We start from the raw sequence: 19,332 nt of genomic DNA on the forward strand, positions 1-19,332 counted from the left end.
AATATAAGGTCAGACTCAAAGATAACAGCAGTGTTATTTATTCTTCACGTGGAATTGCAAAGATTTCAGAACTGATATGCTGAGAACAGAACACTCTGCATCTACTGGACTGATTCACAGTTGAAAAAACGATGTCTTTTCCTGTGAGAAAGAATTGGTAAATATTCACCAGCTAAATGTTTGTTTGTACTTCTCTTTCTACAGACGTAAAATGAATGGAAGACCACTTTTTGCTAAACCAGGCTCTGTAGAAACAACCAATAATCTTTCAACACAGATTTTTTTCTTTTCACAACATTACCTTCTGAACTTCTTTGGCTTTGGCAATGTTTTCACTCTTCTGTTGTAACATCTTTTCAATAGCTTGCAGGCCATTGTTAATAGTTTCTGCTTTGCTTTTCAGCACGTACTGAGGAGAGTTCTGCAAGATTTCAGAGCTAACCTGTCAGAGCAAAGAGAAAACAATAGGGGAGATTACAAAGATCTGCCTGTTTCTGTGCACCACCTCACCAAAAATATTCAAATTCTTTTTATGTTTCTCTTGACAAGTCACTTAAAAACACAAGAGTGGAATTACATTTGCAGGGAGAAGCATTGACATGAGCAGGTTCAATGTCTACATGGTGTTCAATAATTCCTTCTCATTAAAAAATTACTGACTCAGAAAGGCAATCCCTGAGGAAACAAGCAATGAGACACTGCAGTTCCCTGGGTGCTTTGCTTCAGCTGCCCCTGTTCTCATCCTTAACAGAGGCTGATGATGCTGCATTGTGGAAAGGGTCACATTTAGATTTATGCTGTAAGAAACCCAGAACGACACCTTCATGTCTCAGCTGACTGCTATGACTTCCATGTAACAAGTAAGGGAATATGAAAGTGTATCAACGTACAGCGAATTTCTAAATATAAACTTAGAGATTTATCACTGAAATATCACTGAAATAAAAAGCTCTGAGCACCATGAAGTATATGGAACTTAATTTCACTCTGCAGAACTCCACAGAAATGAAAAATTGGTACACTGGAGGGCCTGATTTTCTATGTAAAGAGAAAAACTCTCTTCATTAAGATACCAGGTTACTATGGACCAGATGAGGTGCAGGGAGTGAGAAAGTCCTTGCTTTTAGCCCAGAGTGACATTTTTGCTTACTAAACCCTGCTAGCTGCTAGGGTCAGCCAAGCACCAGGAAACTGTTAAATTGTGGTAAATTGTTTGTGTGCTGCAGCCCTACGATTTAGGGGGCATATGCACACTGGACAGTTTAATGCTGCCTTGATGCAAAAGATTTTTAGTTTAATAGTTATTCTAGTTTAAAGCTCCTAATACCGAAATACTTTATCCATGTTGTGGGAAGAGGACTTGATATAACTTTTAGTTAATAAATTTATCATCCATTTTTATTTATCAATGTTATTAACATTATTTATAGATGCCAACATAAGACCACTATACAAGTAGCCACAGTAAGACGCTGTATTGATAAAACTGCATTAATCAAATTAAATATATAGCAAAAAGAACTACAGTGCTCCTCTCCAAGGCTCATGCTTATACGAAAGGAGCTATGAAGTCCAGTCTGTACTTAGTGCCTAAGATTCCTTGGAAAAAGGAATTCAGATTGTAATCACTAAACACTTGACCATTATCCTGACCAAACATGAAAAATTATCAATCGTTGTAGTGCCAGTTTCCAAAATAGAAGAGAATCATGTATGAGTGATGTGACACAGCTGGAAGTGAGAAAGCAGATCAAGCACTGACTTATATATTTCCTCAGGAAAAAATGCTGCATCTGTCACTGCTCTGGTCATCAGCAGGGCAGGATTTTAATTTCAAAACTTCCTACTGGGATAAATTAATTATTTATGGCATCAAAAGTACAATTTATTTACACTGTTTGGTTAGCAGAGTTAGAAGAAAGCAGAATGCCATTAAAATATGACGAATTAACTCAATTTAACACGATGGTATCTTCTAATACATAACTAAACTGACCTCCAGTTGCACTACGATTTCTTTTGTTTCCTAAATGCATTTTGAAAAATTCCAAGACAGTTTATATTGTTTTCAAATACCTAAATGTGAAAAGTAAATGTGATCTAGCTTCCAGGACCAGTTCTTTCACTCCAACATGTAATGTGTGTAACGTGTGTACATTGGGATAATCTTTTAGCTCGGTAAATGAAACCGTAAACAACAACCCCACCCCCAAACATAAATATTGTTTTATTTCTCCTCTCTCCTATCCAGTTGTTACTTCTGAAAAGATGGTTCCATTTTGAAACGGAAAACATAAAGTTAACCAAATTAAAACTAATAAGCTGTAGTTAATATGCTGCTAATATAATGCCACATAAAATGAATGAATAATCTGACAGACACTAACAAGTAACTGGATTTCAAAACTGTTTTATTAAACCTTCAATTTTTATCAAATTAACTGAAATTTAGCCTTTAAAATTAGCATTAAACATAATTATTTCTGAAATACAAGAACTGAAATATTTTATTTCCTTTTAAAAGGTAATACAAATGAATCTTTAAAAATGGTAATAATAATAATACCAGTTTAAAATCTGATCCCAAACTTAAAGTATTACTCCATTTTCCTTAATTTTGCTCACATTTAACTGTTTATATCCTCTACAGATAGAAAAAAAATGCAAAAAAACCTCCAAAAACCACCAGTGCAATGTTATTTAGTTATTTAAATTCCCTGCCTGTTCTTAAAGGAAGGCAACCACATCCCAAGGGATGGTAACAAGAACTGTGCCACGATACCCTACTATGTGTGCAATTTACATTAAAAAAATCCTGTTTCAAAGTCCTCTTTTAACCCAGTTTTGAAAATACATTCTCAGTTAAGCTATGCAAACTTCCCAGTCAACTTTGACTACTAGTTCACAGTTGAAAAATCAGACTGGATAGAAGACAGAATTCATATCATATTAAAACTTTATTGCTAGAGGTTCTGCCATGTCCAATTTTAATAGAGAAGAAAAATATTATATTCAGGTAGCCTACTGTAAGGATATTCTAAAAGGAGACAGTTAGCATGAGGAATCTTTCCTCATGCGTAAATTTTCACTGAGGGGAAAATGCAAACAAAACCAATCAATGTTTCAAGTTGAAATTTATAGTTACAACATTCATCAAATGCTGCTGTACTTATTTATACATTGCTAAAAGGTAAGTCTGAAAATTACATCAACAGTTACCTTCTCTTCTAGGTCATGCAGTACTTTCTTGCAGTCCTCCAGCTGTGTTTCGATCTCTGCAGGAACTATTGTATACATTTCAGAATACTTGATCCGGAGTTTCTCCATGATATCCTGTAGAGCTTGACTTTCTTTACTGATCACACTCTGAAGCTCCTACAAAATTAAGAATAAATAACTTCAGCAGTTTTACCCAGTTTTCACTCAGGTAAAGACATATACATGGTGCGTTTTATAATTCCTACAATGACTATGGTTTGGAAAAGTTGTTTTTGGGATAGCAAACCTAATTTGACTACTTCTGCAAGCAGATGAACTTTAAGAAATACTCACTCATTTGATCAAATGATGCTTTTCAATCTGTAAGAATTAAATAAACTTGATACTACTCCACATTGGGCAACTGACGCACTGATGCTCATTGACAGGTGCAGCAAAGGACCCATTTGAAGTGCCCCTATGATTAAATGTTAACCTTTGTGCTCCCCCTTTTGCCAAAAGTGCATTTTCTCTTTGAAAGACGTTTAATAGCCAACGTCCACTCCTTCATTATTATAAACAACACAAAGGCCACAAAAAGCAACAGGTTTCAGGCTGAAGTGTCTGCTTTCAGGCAATTACGTAGAGCAGCACAGTGGGCTCCTTTCAGAGCAGCAGTTTCCAGTTCTGCATGAAGAATGTAGGTTTTATGAGATAAAAGAAACCTGAACAACTGTCTACAGCCTGTGGCCTAGAAAGAAAATCCGATCAAAGTCCTCTTGCAGAAAGAATGAAGAAACTCATTTGTTTTGGAGGTTTTCTAGAATTTCAAGTTGGAAGGTTCTGTTTGCTTGCTTTATGGTTCCTTTCCCCCAGTGCTCACCTGTTTGAGAAACTCAAATGTTAACCCAAGTTATTGGGAAAAATTATCTAAAGCTCCTACCAGGCAATGAAAGACATTAAAATTAAATTTTCTTCTTCAATCAGGAGTAATGGTAATCCATTAGCTCCTAGTCTTCACTCGGCAATCTTTTCCCTCACATGAATACAACACACAGAAGAAACATGTAAGAGACTGAGATTGATTTATTTCCTGTCATCCCACAACAACTGAGTGTGATATTAAAAAAACCCCTCAAACCCATGAAACAGCTGTGTGTCTCATTTTCTCACAGAGAAGGCTGCTGTTGTCAAATGGCCCAAGTAAGATTGTGCCAACGTTTACAGGAGCATATAGATTCCCTGACCTGAATCTGAAAGAATCAGTTACAACACTGATACAAAACAAAGCATGTCTCTACAAACTGGTGTCTGTATATTAATGCATGTTCACATTTCACAGATTACTTAGCTGGAAAGCAGATGCCACAGATTTTAGAGAAACAAGGTTTTCTTTGGAAGTAAGGGATGAAATTGCTCTGCAGATTTTCGCTTAATGGTATTTGCATTACGTAAAACTAATGAATTTTTCAACCCTTTCAGCTGAATCTTCTCAAAAGAAACAGGCCTGCTGTGACACACTGTTGCAAAGAAATCATGTGATGGGATTTCTGCTAACATTTCCTTCTGCCATTGCTGTCAGGAACAAGGACAAGGCCTAGACTCACTTTTGGATGAGTTTTAGGTGCTCAGAGTGTCACAGGTTGAATGTGAGGGACAAGAGCAGGCAAACACCTGCAGTAGTAACATTTACTCTGGATAGAAAGAACTCAGTGGAAAAGTAGACACAACTCTATTCTAATTCTAAATAATTTTAAATAGAAAACCAGCCCTTTCAGACAAATCCACAGTTTTCACTGCAGTAATGCTGTCTCATGGGTTTTCTGAACTTTCTCTTAAAGATGTAGCTAGCATTTATCTCTTATGCTGACTCTTAAGAAAATACTCCCATCTGTCACCATGGCCTTTGGCTTCTGCACTTTTCCTAGCCCTTTTGCCAGCTTTAAGTATCCACCTTCTAAAGAGAAGAAACTGTGGGGCACCCCCTTAGTTTTTGCATAAGACTCAGCAAAGATAGCCCAAATTTGTAATAGACCTTGTTGGCTAGAATAAATAAATGATAAGGTTCTGTAGTTAAAAGATAACTTGATTAAATACAATTAAAAATAAATTTTTGATCAAGGTTAAAAAAATTATGATAGCAATACAAACACAATACAGCCAAACTGAAACAAATATAATTAAAAAAATAAATAAACACACATTTGGGGGTGTTAGGAATAATAGCATTTCGTGAAGTCAAGAAATGACAGAAATGCATAGATTGTCACAGAGTGCTGGTGGCAGCTGAAGGGCATGGTCTTGATCACATTTTGATTTCTAAAAATCATTTACCAGGTTAACCTCCAATATGGGACATCAAAGCCAGAGCACCTGAAGCTGCCCTGGCTAGATATAGAGAGGGGGAAAGGGTGAAGGATGTACCCTAAGTAATCTTTCCTAAAAGGATTGCAACTGGCTTGAATTTCATGCAATTCGGAAATACTTCTGTGCCTGCTTACTGACCCACACAGAGGGAAAGGAACACCAACCAAGGACATGGCAGGGCCAGGCATGTTCTGCCAGGTTCATTCTCTTTAACTCAATGTGCATACACCTTGCCACTAATTTTATCTGGAGCAAGTTCAAGCACCAGCACAAGCCAGAAGATATTCCAAATGTCCCCACACAGTAACAGAGTCGATACCAACCTCCAGTTGTTCTGCCTTTCCATCAGCATCTTGCAATAACACAGATGCAGCATTCTGTAATGCATTTGTCACAGCACTTATTTCTTCAGTGACCTTGTTCCTCTCTTGAATCTCAGCTTTCACAGAATCCTTATGGTCTTGAGCCTTTTCATACAACCTATGAAAGATTGCCAGAAAGAACACAGTAAGTTTTAGATTCTACACTAAGTAGGAGCAAAGAGCATGTTTAATACAGATATTTTACAGATTTATATCCAGAACCACATTTGTCTGGACTTTAGTAATATTTTCTGTAAAACCTTTGAGTTTATGTCATTTGTTGTCTCAGTTTCTTCAAACTGAGTCTTCAGATATTGGTAAACAAAGTATTTTTGGTAGACCAAATCAGATACATTGGTAGACCAATCAGGCATATTTAAACAGCAAACAGGTCAGCTTCTCAGAGTCTGAAGATGCTGGCAGAGCAGATGTTGTTCACAAAGATTCCCGTGTCCAAAAGCAGGCATAGAGAAGGGCGAGTACAATCACAAATTTGCAAAAAACACTTAGGGCGAATTTTAGACAGTGGCACTCAGTAAGACAAAAGTTGCATCACTGCAAAAAGCCCAAGGTTTGATTTTCCTAGGAGTGGCAGACCCACATGTCTCATTCAAGTTCACAAGAGCTTGGAACCTCCAAAACTGACTATCGTTCCTTCTGATTCCTACTGCACTTGAACACACATTGCAGCCCACAAGTGATATGGCCAGGCTCAGGTCTTCTCCCTAAATAATATCCCCCAATGTCCATGCTGCAGACAGCAGATGTGTTAGATGGAGCATTGGTCTGACCCTGCAGAGCACTCGTCTTTTTAACCACATTACAGTTTTTATATATTCTTTAATATCCAATAAAATGCTATGCTTATAAATAGCCCTATGTCATATCTTTGACAGAAATTTCACACCACTTACTTTTTGCAGCGATCCTGCATTGCCTTTATCTCACATAAGGCAGGAAGGGCAGCTTCTGCCTCGGTGTTTTCAGATGTATTCAGGATGTTTCTTATTCGGTGAAGAAGTAAGAGCAAGAGGAGCTGTTGCTGGTTGATGTTTTCTTCAAAGGAGTTCACAAAATCTAGTAACTCTACCAGTTCCTCTCTGGTGGCCTTTTCTTTCTCTTTAAGGCTTTCTGGTTGTTCTTCCTGGAGCTTATCGAGAATTATTGTTTCTCGTTCCAGCTAAGTAAACAACCATGTCAAAGCATTAGATAAAGTGTTTTTCTTTTCCATCATCTTAAGTTACATTATTCATTTACTCATACGGGTGACTAAGTAGTGGGAATTACATAGCCAGAGCTTGAACCTCTGAAGGGTGCCAAAACATTTGGGTTTGCTTTAACAAAGCAAATAACCCCTTGCAGAGTTGTTCTGGGTTCAGGGAATATGCACTATAAATTTCCTCACCAATTTTGACTCTGGGTTCAAGAAAGGGTGGAGGTAACTGGCTGACCACTGGGTAGTAAAATGATGTTCTGCACTTATCTCAGCCCTTTACAGGCCATTTTACTGACAGCCACATCCCTACCACATTTCCCCAAACCTTCAGATGTTGAGTAACTCACCTCTTCATTGATGAATTTCCATTCCTGCTTTAGTTCTTCACAGTTGATTTCCAGCCCTTTCGCTGCCTCAAGCAAACCCAACCAGTTTTCCCACAGCACTGTTACAATCCTGCCCAGGGCCCTGTCACTTCCTCTGCATAATCTCATCAGCTCTCCAGAGATCTGCCTCAGCTTCACAAGATCCTCTTCAGCCGAGTCAATGTTGGAGACTAAAATCTTATAGGAGAAACAAACACGTAAATAAATAAAATGCTACAGTCAGAAGTATTAATGAAGTATTCAGTAACATGATTAGGATCCTCTAAGCTGGTTAAAGACAGTCATGATGAGAGAATTCTGTTGGCTAAGACTACAGAGAAAGATGGGGTAAATAAAACAAAACAAACAGAAGAATAGTGTGCCTGGGTAATTAGGTTCTTGTTACTTCTTTCTGGTTATTTGGAAGGGAAGAGAAATATGAAGCATTTAGAGACATATAAAATTACAAGTATGAGTACTAAAGGAGAAGACAGCAAAGAGGTTGATTATAGCACACGTCTGGTGGGGAGGCAGCAAGACAGTTGTGAGTGGGGAAACTGGAAATTCTGATTTTCAATTCTGAGGGAAAACAACAGCAATGTTAGAAATCTGATCAGTCCTGGTCCTGCAAAGAAGCAGTAAGGGATCTGAACAGAAATGCAACATGAGCTTAAGCACAGATAATGTTTGATTTCTACAGCAGTAAGATGTACTCATTTCACATGGCCTATTATAAACCATACATAAATATATTCTGTGGTTTTATATATATACATATATAAATACAGGATAAAGAATTTCACTTCTTTCTCCTATGGTATCATTTGGTGTGCATAGCTGCATTAGTTTTGCACGAGCTTTTCAAGTTCTTCAGAACCTCTCTTACCTTGCTTTCTTCTAAGTGCTCCAATGCTTCTTTATAAGACATTGGAATTTTAGACAAAGACTGTCTAAGCATCTTTTCCAGTTTCTTAAGAGTATCACACACTTTATCTTTGGTTTTTGTGTAGCTTTTGTATTTTTCAAAATACCTGTAAGATACAATTAATTGACCAATTAAAATTTGTTGCTGTTGCTCCTCTCTACAAACATAATGCCCACTAGAATAAAAATTAACATAAAAATGTCTTCTGAACTAGTAGTCCTTAATGTTCTGCAAGTTATCATCAATTAGCATTTGTTATACGTAAGATATTTTAGAGGTGAAGGTACAAATGTCCCAGAGGCAAATACAGGTATGTATATCCATATTATCAGCCATAGAGTTGCTCGAATGAATTGTATGTCTTGATCTAAGATTCCATCCTCCTCAGGGATACCCAAAAACTACTTCCCAGTTTGTAACACACATTCTATTGTTCCTACGACACGTGGTCTGTACAATTCCAACTTTTTTTCTGTATCTTACAATCTCATTTCTATTACCAAAGCATTTATTCATTCATTCCTTTATCTCCCAAACCTTTTCTGTACATGCATCTGAAGACCCTTCAGATTTCTTTTGTACCTCAAGGAAGGAAAATAAAGCCTGTGTCTTGTTTGATCTTTACTTTCTCAAGCCATCCAAAGACATGAATTAGGACTCCACTGAAAACTATTCTAACCTCCACCAGCACTGAACTAGAGACTGTGGAAGTGTGTTTTCTTCTGATTCTGGCACCCCATGACCCTCAGTGAAGGCCCCATATGTACTTTTTGGACTATGCAACAAATTACTGCATTGTAAACTCCTAGCAATATGCTTACTGTGTGGTAATTTTCCTTACATTACAATCACATCTGGGAACACCAGGAATGCTTACACTTCTTTCTACTGTATTACCTGGTTCTATCAGAACAGAAACACCACCACACTTATTTTCAGCCATGTTTCTCATAGTAAGGTACATAATCTAGGAAGATCTCTTAAACTTACCTATGTTCATCAGCTTCCTTTCTCTGAGCCTTCTTCCTTAATGCCAAACTCTTATTGACCATTTCTGTTAAAGTATTTTCCAGATGTACTTTATCTTCTGGTTTTACTAGGCTTTTCAGCTTGGAGTGAAAGTTTTCTACATCAGCCTTTGCAGAGTTGAACTCTTCCTGTTTCCATTGTGGGGTCTGACAGATCTCCTCTGAGCTACAGAGCTCTGCTGCACCAGCCTGGATTTGAGCTTCAAAGTCCTCCAGCAATCTGGCAGCCCTCTGAAATGCCTTGGTATAAAGATCACCAATCTCACATGCCTCCTCCAGAGCACTCTGAAAGAATTATAGAGACGAAGGAACAATCAAGAAAGGCTGCTGTACTCCTCTGGATCACCAGTTGATCTTAGAATTTCACACCTGGCTGTCTTTGAGACCAATGCTCCCAGAACTGGCCTGAGGAAGTAAAGGAGGACACGTGGCAAATGCACTCTGCTACCTAAGGTAGTCACAGAGCAGTGCTCTCAACCACAGGACAGGGGTTACGAGGGAACCGCTAATATTGGAAAAGTCCAGAGAGAAGGATGGCAGGGCAGAAGAGGCCCAAGATTCCATCATGGACATGGCAGTATGTTCAGACAAGGAAAGCCCACATGTTGACACTGTATTCTGCTCCAGGGGATATCTCCACTATGACTTGCCAAACTGCTTCTTGCTAAACCCTCTTCGTGTATGTATTTCTACACTGAACGTGTGACTTTGTCAGCTCTTGGATTCCTGCAGAGCAGAGAAACTTTGGCACTGTGCTCTCTACACAATACCCAAGCTGTGAAGCACAGCAAACTGGGAAATCTGGCAGCAGGACCATAAATCAACCAAGGGATGCTGAGTGCCTCTTCCTGTTATTAACTACCACCTCATATTTCCTTATTTGTATCCATTGATGTCTTGGGCAGGCAGGGTACAGGTCTTCTTGACCAGAACACAGTTTCAGAACCTCTTTGCTATCAGTCTTCTGGTTTCCAACATAAACTTATTCACTGACTCTTGATCCTTATATTAACACTGCACTTTACCTTAAGCAGCCCTTTTCCACTCATGAAGTTTGCCTCCATCCTAATTACACCTCTCAGATAGATTTCCCACTTTCCCTCACCTAACAGGTTGAGCAAATTCAGCTTTATTAACTGCCCTCAACATTCCTCATCCAGACAGAGTCTGTTCCAATTTGAGTGAACCTTTCCTGACAAAACCACTGAGAATCGAGTCAATCCTCCAGCAACACCTTATCAATGCCTTATATACTTGTGTTAAAGCCTTGGATCCCAGTTGCCTTTCCTTTGTTCAGTCTTCCTGAGGCCTGATCACATTGGTTTGACCTGTGCTTTACTCTTCTTGATCATTCCCAACTGGTAAAATTTTCTTAATAGTAGAAACAAGGAACTTGGTTTTTTTCATCATTGTTACTATTGAAAACATTAACTAAAATCAATCCCAAGAATAATTGCAGGACAACTGCACTCAGTCTCTCTTCAGCTGAATATTTCAACACAACCTTTTCCTTCCTCCTCTTTATCATTGTTTCTTGTGCTAATCTCCACTGATTGGTTATAATCAAACTGAATACAATTGATTTCTTTATATCCTTAGTTTCTATCATGATTCCCATCATACCCACCAATGCAGAGATGATCACAGGCCAATTCAGTTATTACAATAAACGAGGATATAAGTCATGAAAATATAAATGCTACAGTCACAGACACCTGTTCTAATTATTGGGGAAAGACATATGTCAATACCTCACTTTCATTAAATATACTTACAACACGGGCAGCAATGTCTGTCTTCAGTTGTGCTTCATGACCTTGCAGCATCTCTAACTTTGTTTCTATACCAGCAGCAAGAGATTTTTCTTCTTGATTTTCCCTCTCCTTTTCCATTAGGTGTTTAATAGCAGAAAAATTTGCTTGCACCATATTCTGAATTGCTTCCCATCGCAGCTTTTCATCCTGCATTGTTTTCACATCTATCACAACTGGCTGCTGGAGCTCTGACTGAATATGCTTTATGATGTGGGATATATTTTCTACTTCATTCTGGGTATCTTCCTTGTTTACACTCTGGAGCCCAGAGACCAAGTTTTGAAGAAACTTATTCAATTCTTCAACATCTTTCTCCAGGCTCTTAATTTCTTCTGTCTTAGATTTTTTGAATAGTGTATCAAAGACCTCATTTTTGTTTATTTGATTTGCTGCCTCCTGAGTTAAGCACAAGATTTGTTGAACTGTCTGCAGCAGAATCTTTGCAGATATGACATTCTCAGCAGGAGAAGAGCTAGAGCTATCATTTAGGATGTTAGCTTCTTTTCTTACAGTGGATGTTACAGTCTGGATTTCATTTAGCAATACTTGAATCTTATCCCATTCCCTAACAACATTCTCAAAGTGCATTATCTTTCCTTTAATTTTACTTTTTATTTTAGAAAATTCAGCTTGCAATTCATCCAGCTGCAGTGAGTCCCATTTCAGACCTACACATTCAAAGATTTCTTTGTACTTCATTATTTGTGACAAATCTGCCTGAAGAGCTAATACTTTTTCTTTAAGTGCTTTGCATTTCTCCTTCACTCCCTGCTTTGCATCTACTAATTCATCTTCTTTCAGGTTCATTTCACCATTCTGTAGATCATTAAGACCCTGATGTAGTGAAGCTATTCCTTCAGCAAACTCTCTGTAGACAGCTATCTTTTTTTCCACTTCATGAATTTTACTCTGAATTTGCCTCTGTGTCTTTCTTGCTCTGTTCTTCAGACTTCTTAACTGATCAATCAAAAATAGTTGTTCAGACAGGCTCAGCTCCCCAGCTGTGACCTGACTCTCTTTGCAGTGAGATGAGATAAGCCCTTCTATTTCCTGTATGTCCTTTAACATCTCCTTTAAGATGTTTTGTTGGCTGACTAACTCTAAGCACGTGCTGGTTTGGTTTGTGTCAGGTCTGGCAAGCAGCTCAGCATTTCGAAGCTGACAGTGAACTTTGTCTATCTCTGCAATAAGTCTTTGCCTCTCCTCCAGCTGGAGCTCTAGGTGCTGCAATCTTTGAGCACATTTTAAAACAAGAGCCTTGTATGAATTCTGCAATGTTTGTAAAAGGAAGGTCATATCAGAGACCTCCTCTGGCTCCAAGCTGGGAAGGATGTGTTGGAGCCCATAATCCAGTGACAGAATCAGAGGCTCTCTGTTTACAATTTCTGTGCTCATGAGCTGACAAGTTCTGATCTGTGATTTGACATCACTGGGGAAAAGTGCTGCTTTCTGATCAAGGTGGGACAGTGAATCTTTGACCCATGAAATATTTTCTTTCAGTCTCTTCATCATTTCATGTTTCATGAGAGCAGGACCAGTGATCTGAGTATCCCCTTGAGCTTGTTGTGCTGATAAAGCTTCCAATTTGCTCTGCAAATCATGTATAGAGTTCTCCAAAGCCACCTTCTCTTGATCGCTCCAAATTCTTTTCATCTGCAGTTCAATCCTTCTTTTTAATTGAGAAAGTCCATGTTTAATGTCCTGTAGCCCTGTGGTCCAAATTAGAGGGTCTTTGGCTTTTCCTGCAGCTGAGGAATGTAACTCTGCTTGTAAATACTGTTCTTGTATCAGCCTCTGAATGTCCTGTGCTTTATTCATAAGCAGGTTAAATTCATCAATTTCTGCCACAACCTGATCGTGTTTTTTTTGCACTGTTTGTTCCACGTGTTGCCACCAGTGCTCCAGTTGCCTCATTTGGCTTTCCGTCAGCACTTTATCCATGCATGTCAAATGCTGAGATAAAATTTCCTGCTGACTTTGCAGCTGGTTTAAGACATCTCTTTCTTTCCTTAAGGACTCTATGCATGCCTTAATTTTCTCCAGAAGAACTGTGTTGTTCGTAGGACCCCTGCCAAAAACATGAGCAGTGTTTAAAAAAAATAAATTCTCCTAAAACATAGACTAGATGCTTTTAAAAACTATTTTCACTTTTTAAAATATAATAATTCACTCACTTTATTCACTTAATCACACACATCCCTATGTTCTCTCACAAATTTCCTAATCACCCTTGCAATATCGTTATTTCTTGCTTATCTTTACAGCATTTGTTATTCCCACATATCTCTGCAGAAAAGATATAGCCTACTATATATTCTCTAAAATTTCTGTATAAGTATATACAGAATATATATATATATAATATAGAATGTAGTCCCCATTTAAAGTTACAACAAATAAAGTTTTTAAAATCAACAATAGTGTTAAGTCATCTCTTTGTGAATTAACAATATTTTATGGTAATTTCTGGTTGACAATGAAGATAAAACTTAGTTATAAAAATATTTAGAAATTTCCATTTGTCCAAGATTAATTTGGAGTAGTTTATATACTCATCTTTTATTTCCAGGAGTATTTTGAAATGCCCATCTAAAATACATTTAGCAGATTAGATTTTTATTCTGTTTTTTCCAATCTCTTTGATGCAAATTAACAATTTCATAAATTTTAAATATTTTCAAATTATTTTGATACATTATTGGTACAAACTAGTTCTGTGTTTTGAAGACTAATTCACAAAACAGTATATTTCATGTGCATTGTGTCTGAATTGGTACTGTAGACTTTATTTACCACCACAGAATTCTTCCTATCAAATAAGGTTAGTTTTCAGAGTGAAGACATATATCCCTCAGAAAAGAAATTAGAACTAGTGAGTCCTTAAAGACAAATGAATATTTCACATCTGCCATACTTTTGCAAGAATATTTTAGGATGGATTTTTTTATGAGTGTTTAGCCCAGCAACCGTTTCGTTGTTTTGCCTAAAGAATAAAGAGAGCAGATGTTGCTTAAGGATAGCAGAGAACTACCAGAAATGCTTCTGTTTAAGGCTGTTTACAAACATACAGACCTGTAAGCTTTCTCTTGCCACCCAATATTAATGAAGTGGATAAAACATCATATTCTTCTCTGAGCATGGCACAAAATTCAGCCTAGGGCCACATTTGTTCTGCAACCTCTTAACCAAAACCTTCAACTATACTTACATTTTTATGTTATCTTTTTCTGTTGACAAATTTTTCATGGAGGACTGCGCAGCAGAAAGATTTTTCTGGTATTCATTAATTAAACAGTACTGTTGTTCCTTCACTGCCTTAACAGCATCTATTTCTTGGAGCAGCCTGTCCCAGCAGGGCACCACAGGCTCCGTGGTTTGCAGCTCTGCTCTGTTTGATCCTGTTGCATTGGGAATCACTTCTTCACTATGGCACAAAGATTTTGCTTTCCACGTTTCCAGCTCATTTTGTAAATCCTACAATCAAGTCCACAGAGAGGGGATTAAAGGATGATCTTAAAACACTTTCAGCTTTCAACACAAAATACAGCTAAATACTGATTCACCTACAGACATATGCCTGCTCATCCACACGCAAAGGAGCATGGATGCCTCTGCATATCATGGAAGCACACGTGTAATCCCAGGTCTATCTACTGCTGCACTCAGAAGAGCAGTACAAACTGTGGGATTTACATGGACATACTTGCAGCAAGGCACAGTGTTTGTAGACAAACTGACTAATCATGCAGTCAAACCTCAGATAAGACTATATGCAACAATTTCGGTTTGCCCAAGAGAATCAGAATTCTGTAAGTGTATCACTGCATTACAATGAGAATGGCATTGCAGTTTCCATACCTCCAGCTCTTTCAGTTGTTCATTTATAAGCACCATATCCAGTTCCGCCACTTCCTTTTTCAGCTCATTGACCTTCTGTTCCTCTTCAAAATATTCAGTGTTTACTTGCACTCCAGGAAATAGTTCCTTCTGGACAACCACTTCTGCACCTGTGTCCTACAATGCAAAACAGGATTCTTATTTCTGAAGGTCCTAAACCAACAAGTTTTCTGCCTGCAGCACTTGGCTTCACATGTTTAAACCATGCCTAAATCCTCCTCTTGTTTCTCCCACAATCTCTGTGGGTCAGCCTGGACCCAGAAACTGGAACCTCCATCATTACCTGCTGCCTCTGCAGTCACCCTGGCTTGCCAGCACTTCTCAGAGAGCTGTGAAACCTCTGCCCATCATTTTAAGTCTGAAACTCTGATATCCCCACTTCAAATAACATCCTCCCTGTACCAACATCTGCTACATGAATTCACATGTTTGTCGTGTCTTCTCCCTCTCTTCCTTACATATCCATGGAACTTCTTCCTCTCTTCACATCCACATTCCTTCTGCTCAGCACCTGCCTTGACTTCCTGCTATGTCCTTCACCAGGGCATTATTTCAACTGTTCTTCACAGGGCAACTCATGCATGAAGCAGCATGGCTGTGACACGAAGCCATGACTGCGACACGAAGCCATGACTGCCACTGGCATAAGTGCTATCCAAAATCTGGGGTAAAATGAGAGCATTAGGGAGCCATGTCTCAATCAGGGTGGGGAGGAAGGGATTAGGTGACTCCAGAGCCAGTCCCTGGCACTGTCTCTGATTCCCACAAAAGAGGTACAAGTCACTTGGGGTGGGGCCATGTTTAACATCACCTTCAGCTATTGCAGACAAGAATATAAGTGAAACATCACAGGCTAATTGGGTCACATGGCAATACCTTAAAAATCTTTCTGCATTTCCCTTCCCCCAGTACCTGTCTGTATCTGCAGATCTGTTCCACGTATACTTTATGTGAGTGAATGCATACAAATACACAGATATAACTACACCACGACTGTCGAGCTTCTCCACGGTACTAACATCTAAAATGAATAACAGTAAAAAAATTCTTGTTTGATAAACTTACTGTATTGTTACTTTAGATACTATTTTACTAGGAAGCAACCAGCTATCTCAGCAGCCATATATCATTTGTAAGCTGTCACTGTCATCTGTCCCTTTGTGGATCAGGAGCTATACACAACATACCTGCTTCCAAGTATGGGAAACAAACAGAACACAGTACACATTATCAGAAAAGAAAAGTTCCATTTGTTTGAACTCTTTTGGTGGTTTTCAGTCAAAACTGAAGGGGACCAATGCTGAAATAGTCAATCAGAGAGAGCTTTTCAATTTCTCTGTGTACACATCCGTACCAGTTGTATCAATTCAGACATAACATTTTATCTCAAGAGACTCTGGAGTGCCATAGAGCTGAAGTAACCAGACAAACTACAAACTCAGTTAAGCTATCAAAGAGTGAGGAAGAAATCCACTCTTCAAGATTGAAATATCAACGCATCAAAACACACAGAAAAGTAAGTGTCCTGACTTTAAGAAAAAACTCAGGATTGCAGTGTACATGTTTTGCTTGTTTGTATGATGTTCTCATTGCACACCGTGGCACTGCCTCCCTGGATACAGACTGGTGGGGCCACACCTCAAATCCTGTGTCCGTTTTTTGGACCCCTCACTACAAAAAAGACATTGAGGTGCTGGAGCGTGTCCACAGAAGGACAATGAAGCTGGGGAATGGTCTGGAGCACAAGTCCTATAAGGAGCAGCTGAGGGAGCTGGGAGGGGGGGGCTCAATCTGGAGAAAAAGAGGCTCAGGGGTGATTTTATCAGTCTCTACAACTCCCTGAAAGTGAGGTGGGGGTCAGTCTCTTCTCCCAGGTAACAAGTGACAGGACAAGAGGGAATGGCCTCAAGGCGTGTCATGGGAGGTTTAGATTGGATATTAGGTAAGATTTCTTCATGGAAAGGGTGGTCAAGCATTGGAACAGGCTGCCCAGCCAAGTGGTGGGTCACCATCCCTGGATGTATCTAACAGACTTGCAGATGTGGCACTTGGGGATATTGTTTAGTGGTGGAGTTGGCAGTGCTGGGTAAACGGTTGGACTTGATGGTCTAAGAAGTCTTTTCCTACCTAAATGATTCTGTGATGATTTCTTTGTTCTTTAAATGTTTTCCAATAGTACCCAGGATTATTTCCATAATTTTTCCAGGAACTGAGGTTAGTCTAACAGGTCTGTAGTTTTCTGGGTCTTCCTTCACACACTTCTAAATTGGAATATCACTGGCTAGCTTCCAGTCAGTATGAACCTCTCCAGACTCCTAAAATCTCTGGAAAATTTTGTTAGGGTTTCCAGTTAGAGTAGATGTGCAAGTCCCATGTAAGACCTGGCAACAGATGGGCCAGCTGCCAACCTGCCTGTAGGTTTAACTTGAAGATTAGATCTGGCACTACCTTCAGTTTAAAAATATGGTGCCCAAGATCAGCAGTCACAGGGCACTTGTGATGTAACTCCCTTACTCTTAAAGAAGAATAAACTTAGTGAAGTCATTTAGTAATAACCTTATCACTAATTCAGCCTGAATCCATTCTCCTTTCCCTTTTTTATTTCATTTATTTTCTCATACTGGATCATCCTTGGATTTCAGTTTTCTGATCTGCCTTCCTTACGATGGCACAACTAACTATAATAACATGGAAAGAAGTTGTATTGATTAACAATTAAAAGAGAAACTGTAAATATCATAAAATAAAGACTGATTATGATGGCTCTGAAAACCAGTTTGAACTCTCTTTGAACAGATCCACTGAAAAATATGATGTGACTAGCACTTGGGATAAAGTTCAGAACTATCACAGACATAAATAAGAACTATACACAATAGCCTTGATTTTGATGTGACAGTAATTGTCTCTTCTTTTAAAACAGCTTCAGCTGAAGCCCATATGGAAACAAAACTTCAATGACTGGCAAACTTTGCTTGAAATAATAAACCATAAATAAATACCTCGTGTGCAGAAACTGGGGGATTAGATCCCAGACCACCTTTCTCAGCTGCTGCAGATTCCAGGACTTGACTCTTCTGGCACACCTTATGTTGAACCTCTCCCACGTTTTCTCTATATGACTCATTCTTGTCATCACTAGGTTTCTCCTTTTGGTGTAAGAAAAATAAAAGAAACAAGTAATCAAAAAGTGCTAATCAAACTCGCTGTGTAATAATTACAGTGCTTGAGATGACAAAGTTATGAAGCCCATAATTATAGGTAGATGAGGAAAACCACAATTACATCTCATAATTTACTGTGGGCAAGGTTATGGCAAAGGAAAGCACTTAGAAGAAGCAGTGCTGTAATTCTGCTATAAATTTTTAGAAAAATTGCAGATTGCAAGTGTTCGTACTCTGACCTACGCTGTTCCTGTTATTCTAAGCAGGGACCTGTGTACTCCTGGGCTCAGTCTTGAATGTATTTCTTAAAAGGTTTAGTTTTTTTCTGAGGCTCCTTGCACCTGTGCTGTAGACAGAGAGTCTGTGGTTAGACTCCCAGGCAATTACCAGGCAGAATAGTCTTGTGGGCAACTTGGGGATTTGCTGGATGCAGCTTTCAGCATCTCATACAGTTGCTAAAACTGAAGTTCTGAGAAGTTCTGCAACTTATGCAGTTCTGAAGTTCTGAGAAGTTCTGCAACACCCCTTCAGGGAGGGGATGACAGCACTGAGACCCCTGTCAGCCTTTTCATCTCCAATGGAAACTTGGCCTCTTCCCATTCATTATGGCTCCAGCTCCTAAACACTGCTCTAGTATCAAAATTCCCCTTGTACTGGGGTGCACCAAACAGGACACAGCATGTAAAGTACAGCTTCACACATGCAAAGCAAATATGTAAATAACAAATCTACATAACTGAAAGAGACTCAAGCGTAAGTATAGAACAGAATTCAAATGAAATGGTCAAAAGACTTCACAATACATCCAGGTGACTTGGAATGCAATATCTCTTGGAATGCAATATCCCTTGGAATGCAATATCCTAAGCAAACCATTAAAAAAAATTTCCTATATCCTAATCTTAAATGTACAGGAAAGGATTAAGTGAATTAACACATACTAAGTATACAACACATCAGATAAAATTAGCTCAGTGTAACTTGAGATATTTATTC

The 19,332-nt window shown here is 38.7% G+C and overlaps 1 protein-coding gene across 1 annotated transcript in view; it reads right to left on the reverse strand.

Annotated features, from left to right (window-relative positions):
- The window catches only part of SYNE2 (spectrin repeat containing nuclear envelope protein 2), a 161,530-nt gene that overhangs the window by 88,343 nt on the left and 53,855 nt on the right, over positions 1-19,332 (reverse strand). The window contains exons 46-56 of the mRNA XM_018082417.3: positions 18,175-18,321; positions 15,134-15,289; positions 14,484-14,749; positions 11,237-13,343; positions 9,424-9,746; positions 8,395-8,539; positions 7,491-7,706; positions 6,842-7,107; positions 5,889-6,045; positions 3,220-3,375; positions 302-442 (exon numbers count right to left, since the gene is read on the reverse strand). Of these exons, the coding sequence (XP_017937906.3) occupies positions 302-442; positions 3,220-3,375; positions 5,889-6,045; positions 6,842-7,107; positions 7,491-7,706; positions 8,395-8,539; positions 9,424-9,746; positions 11,237-13,343; positions 14,484-14,749; positions 15,134-15,289; positions 18,175-18,321 (4,080 nt within the window). The remainder of the gene's footprint in view (positions 1-301; positions 443-3,219; positions 3,376-5,888; positions 6,046-6,841; positions 7,108-7,490; positions 7,707-8,394; positions 8,540-9,423; positions 9,747-11,236; positions 13,344-14,483; positions 14,750-15,133; positions 15,290-18,174; positions 18,322-19,332) is intronic.

This window comes from Manacus vitellinus, unplaced genomic scaffold (genome assembly GCF_001715985.3).
Source record: "Manacus vitellinus isolate BGI_N305 unplaced genomic scaffold, ASM171598v3 scaffold_6_pilon, whole genome shotgun sequence".
NCBI classification, from domain to species: Eukaryota; Metazoa; Chordata; class Aves; order Passeriformes; family Pipridae; genus Manacus; species Manacus vitellinus.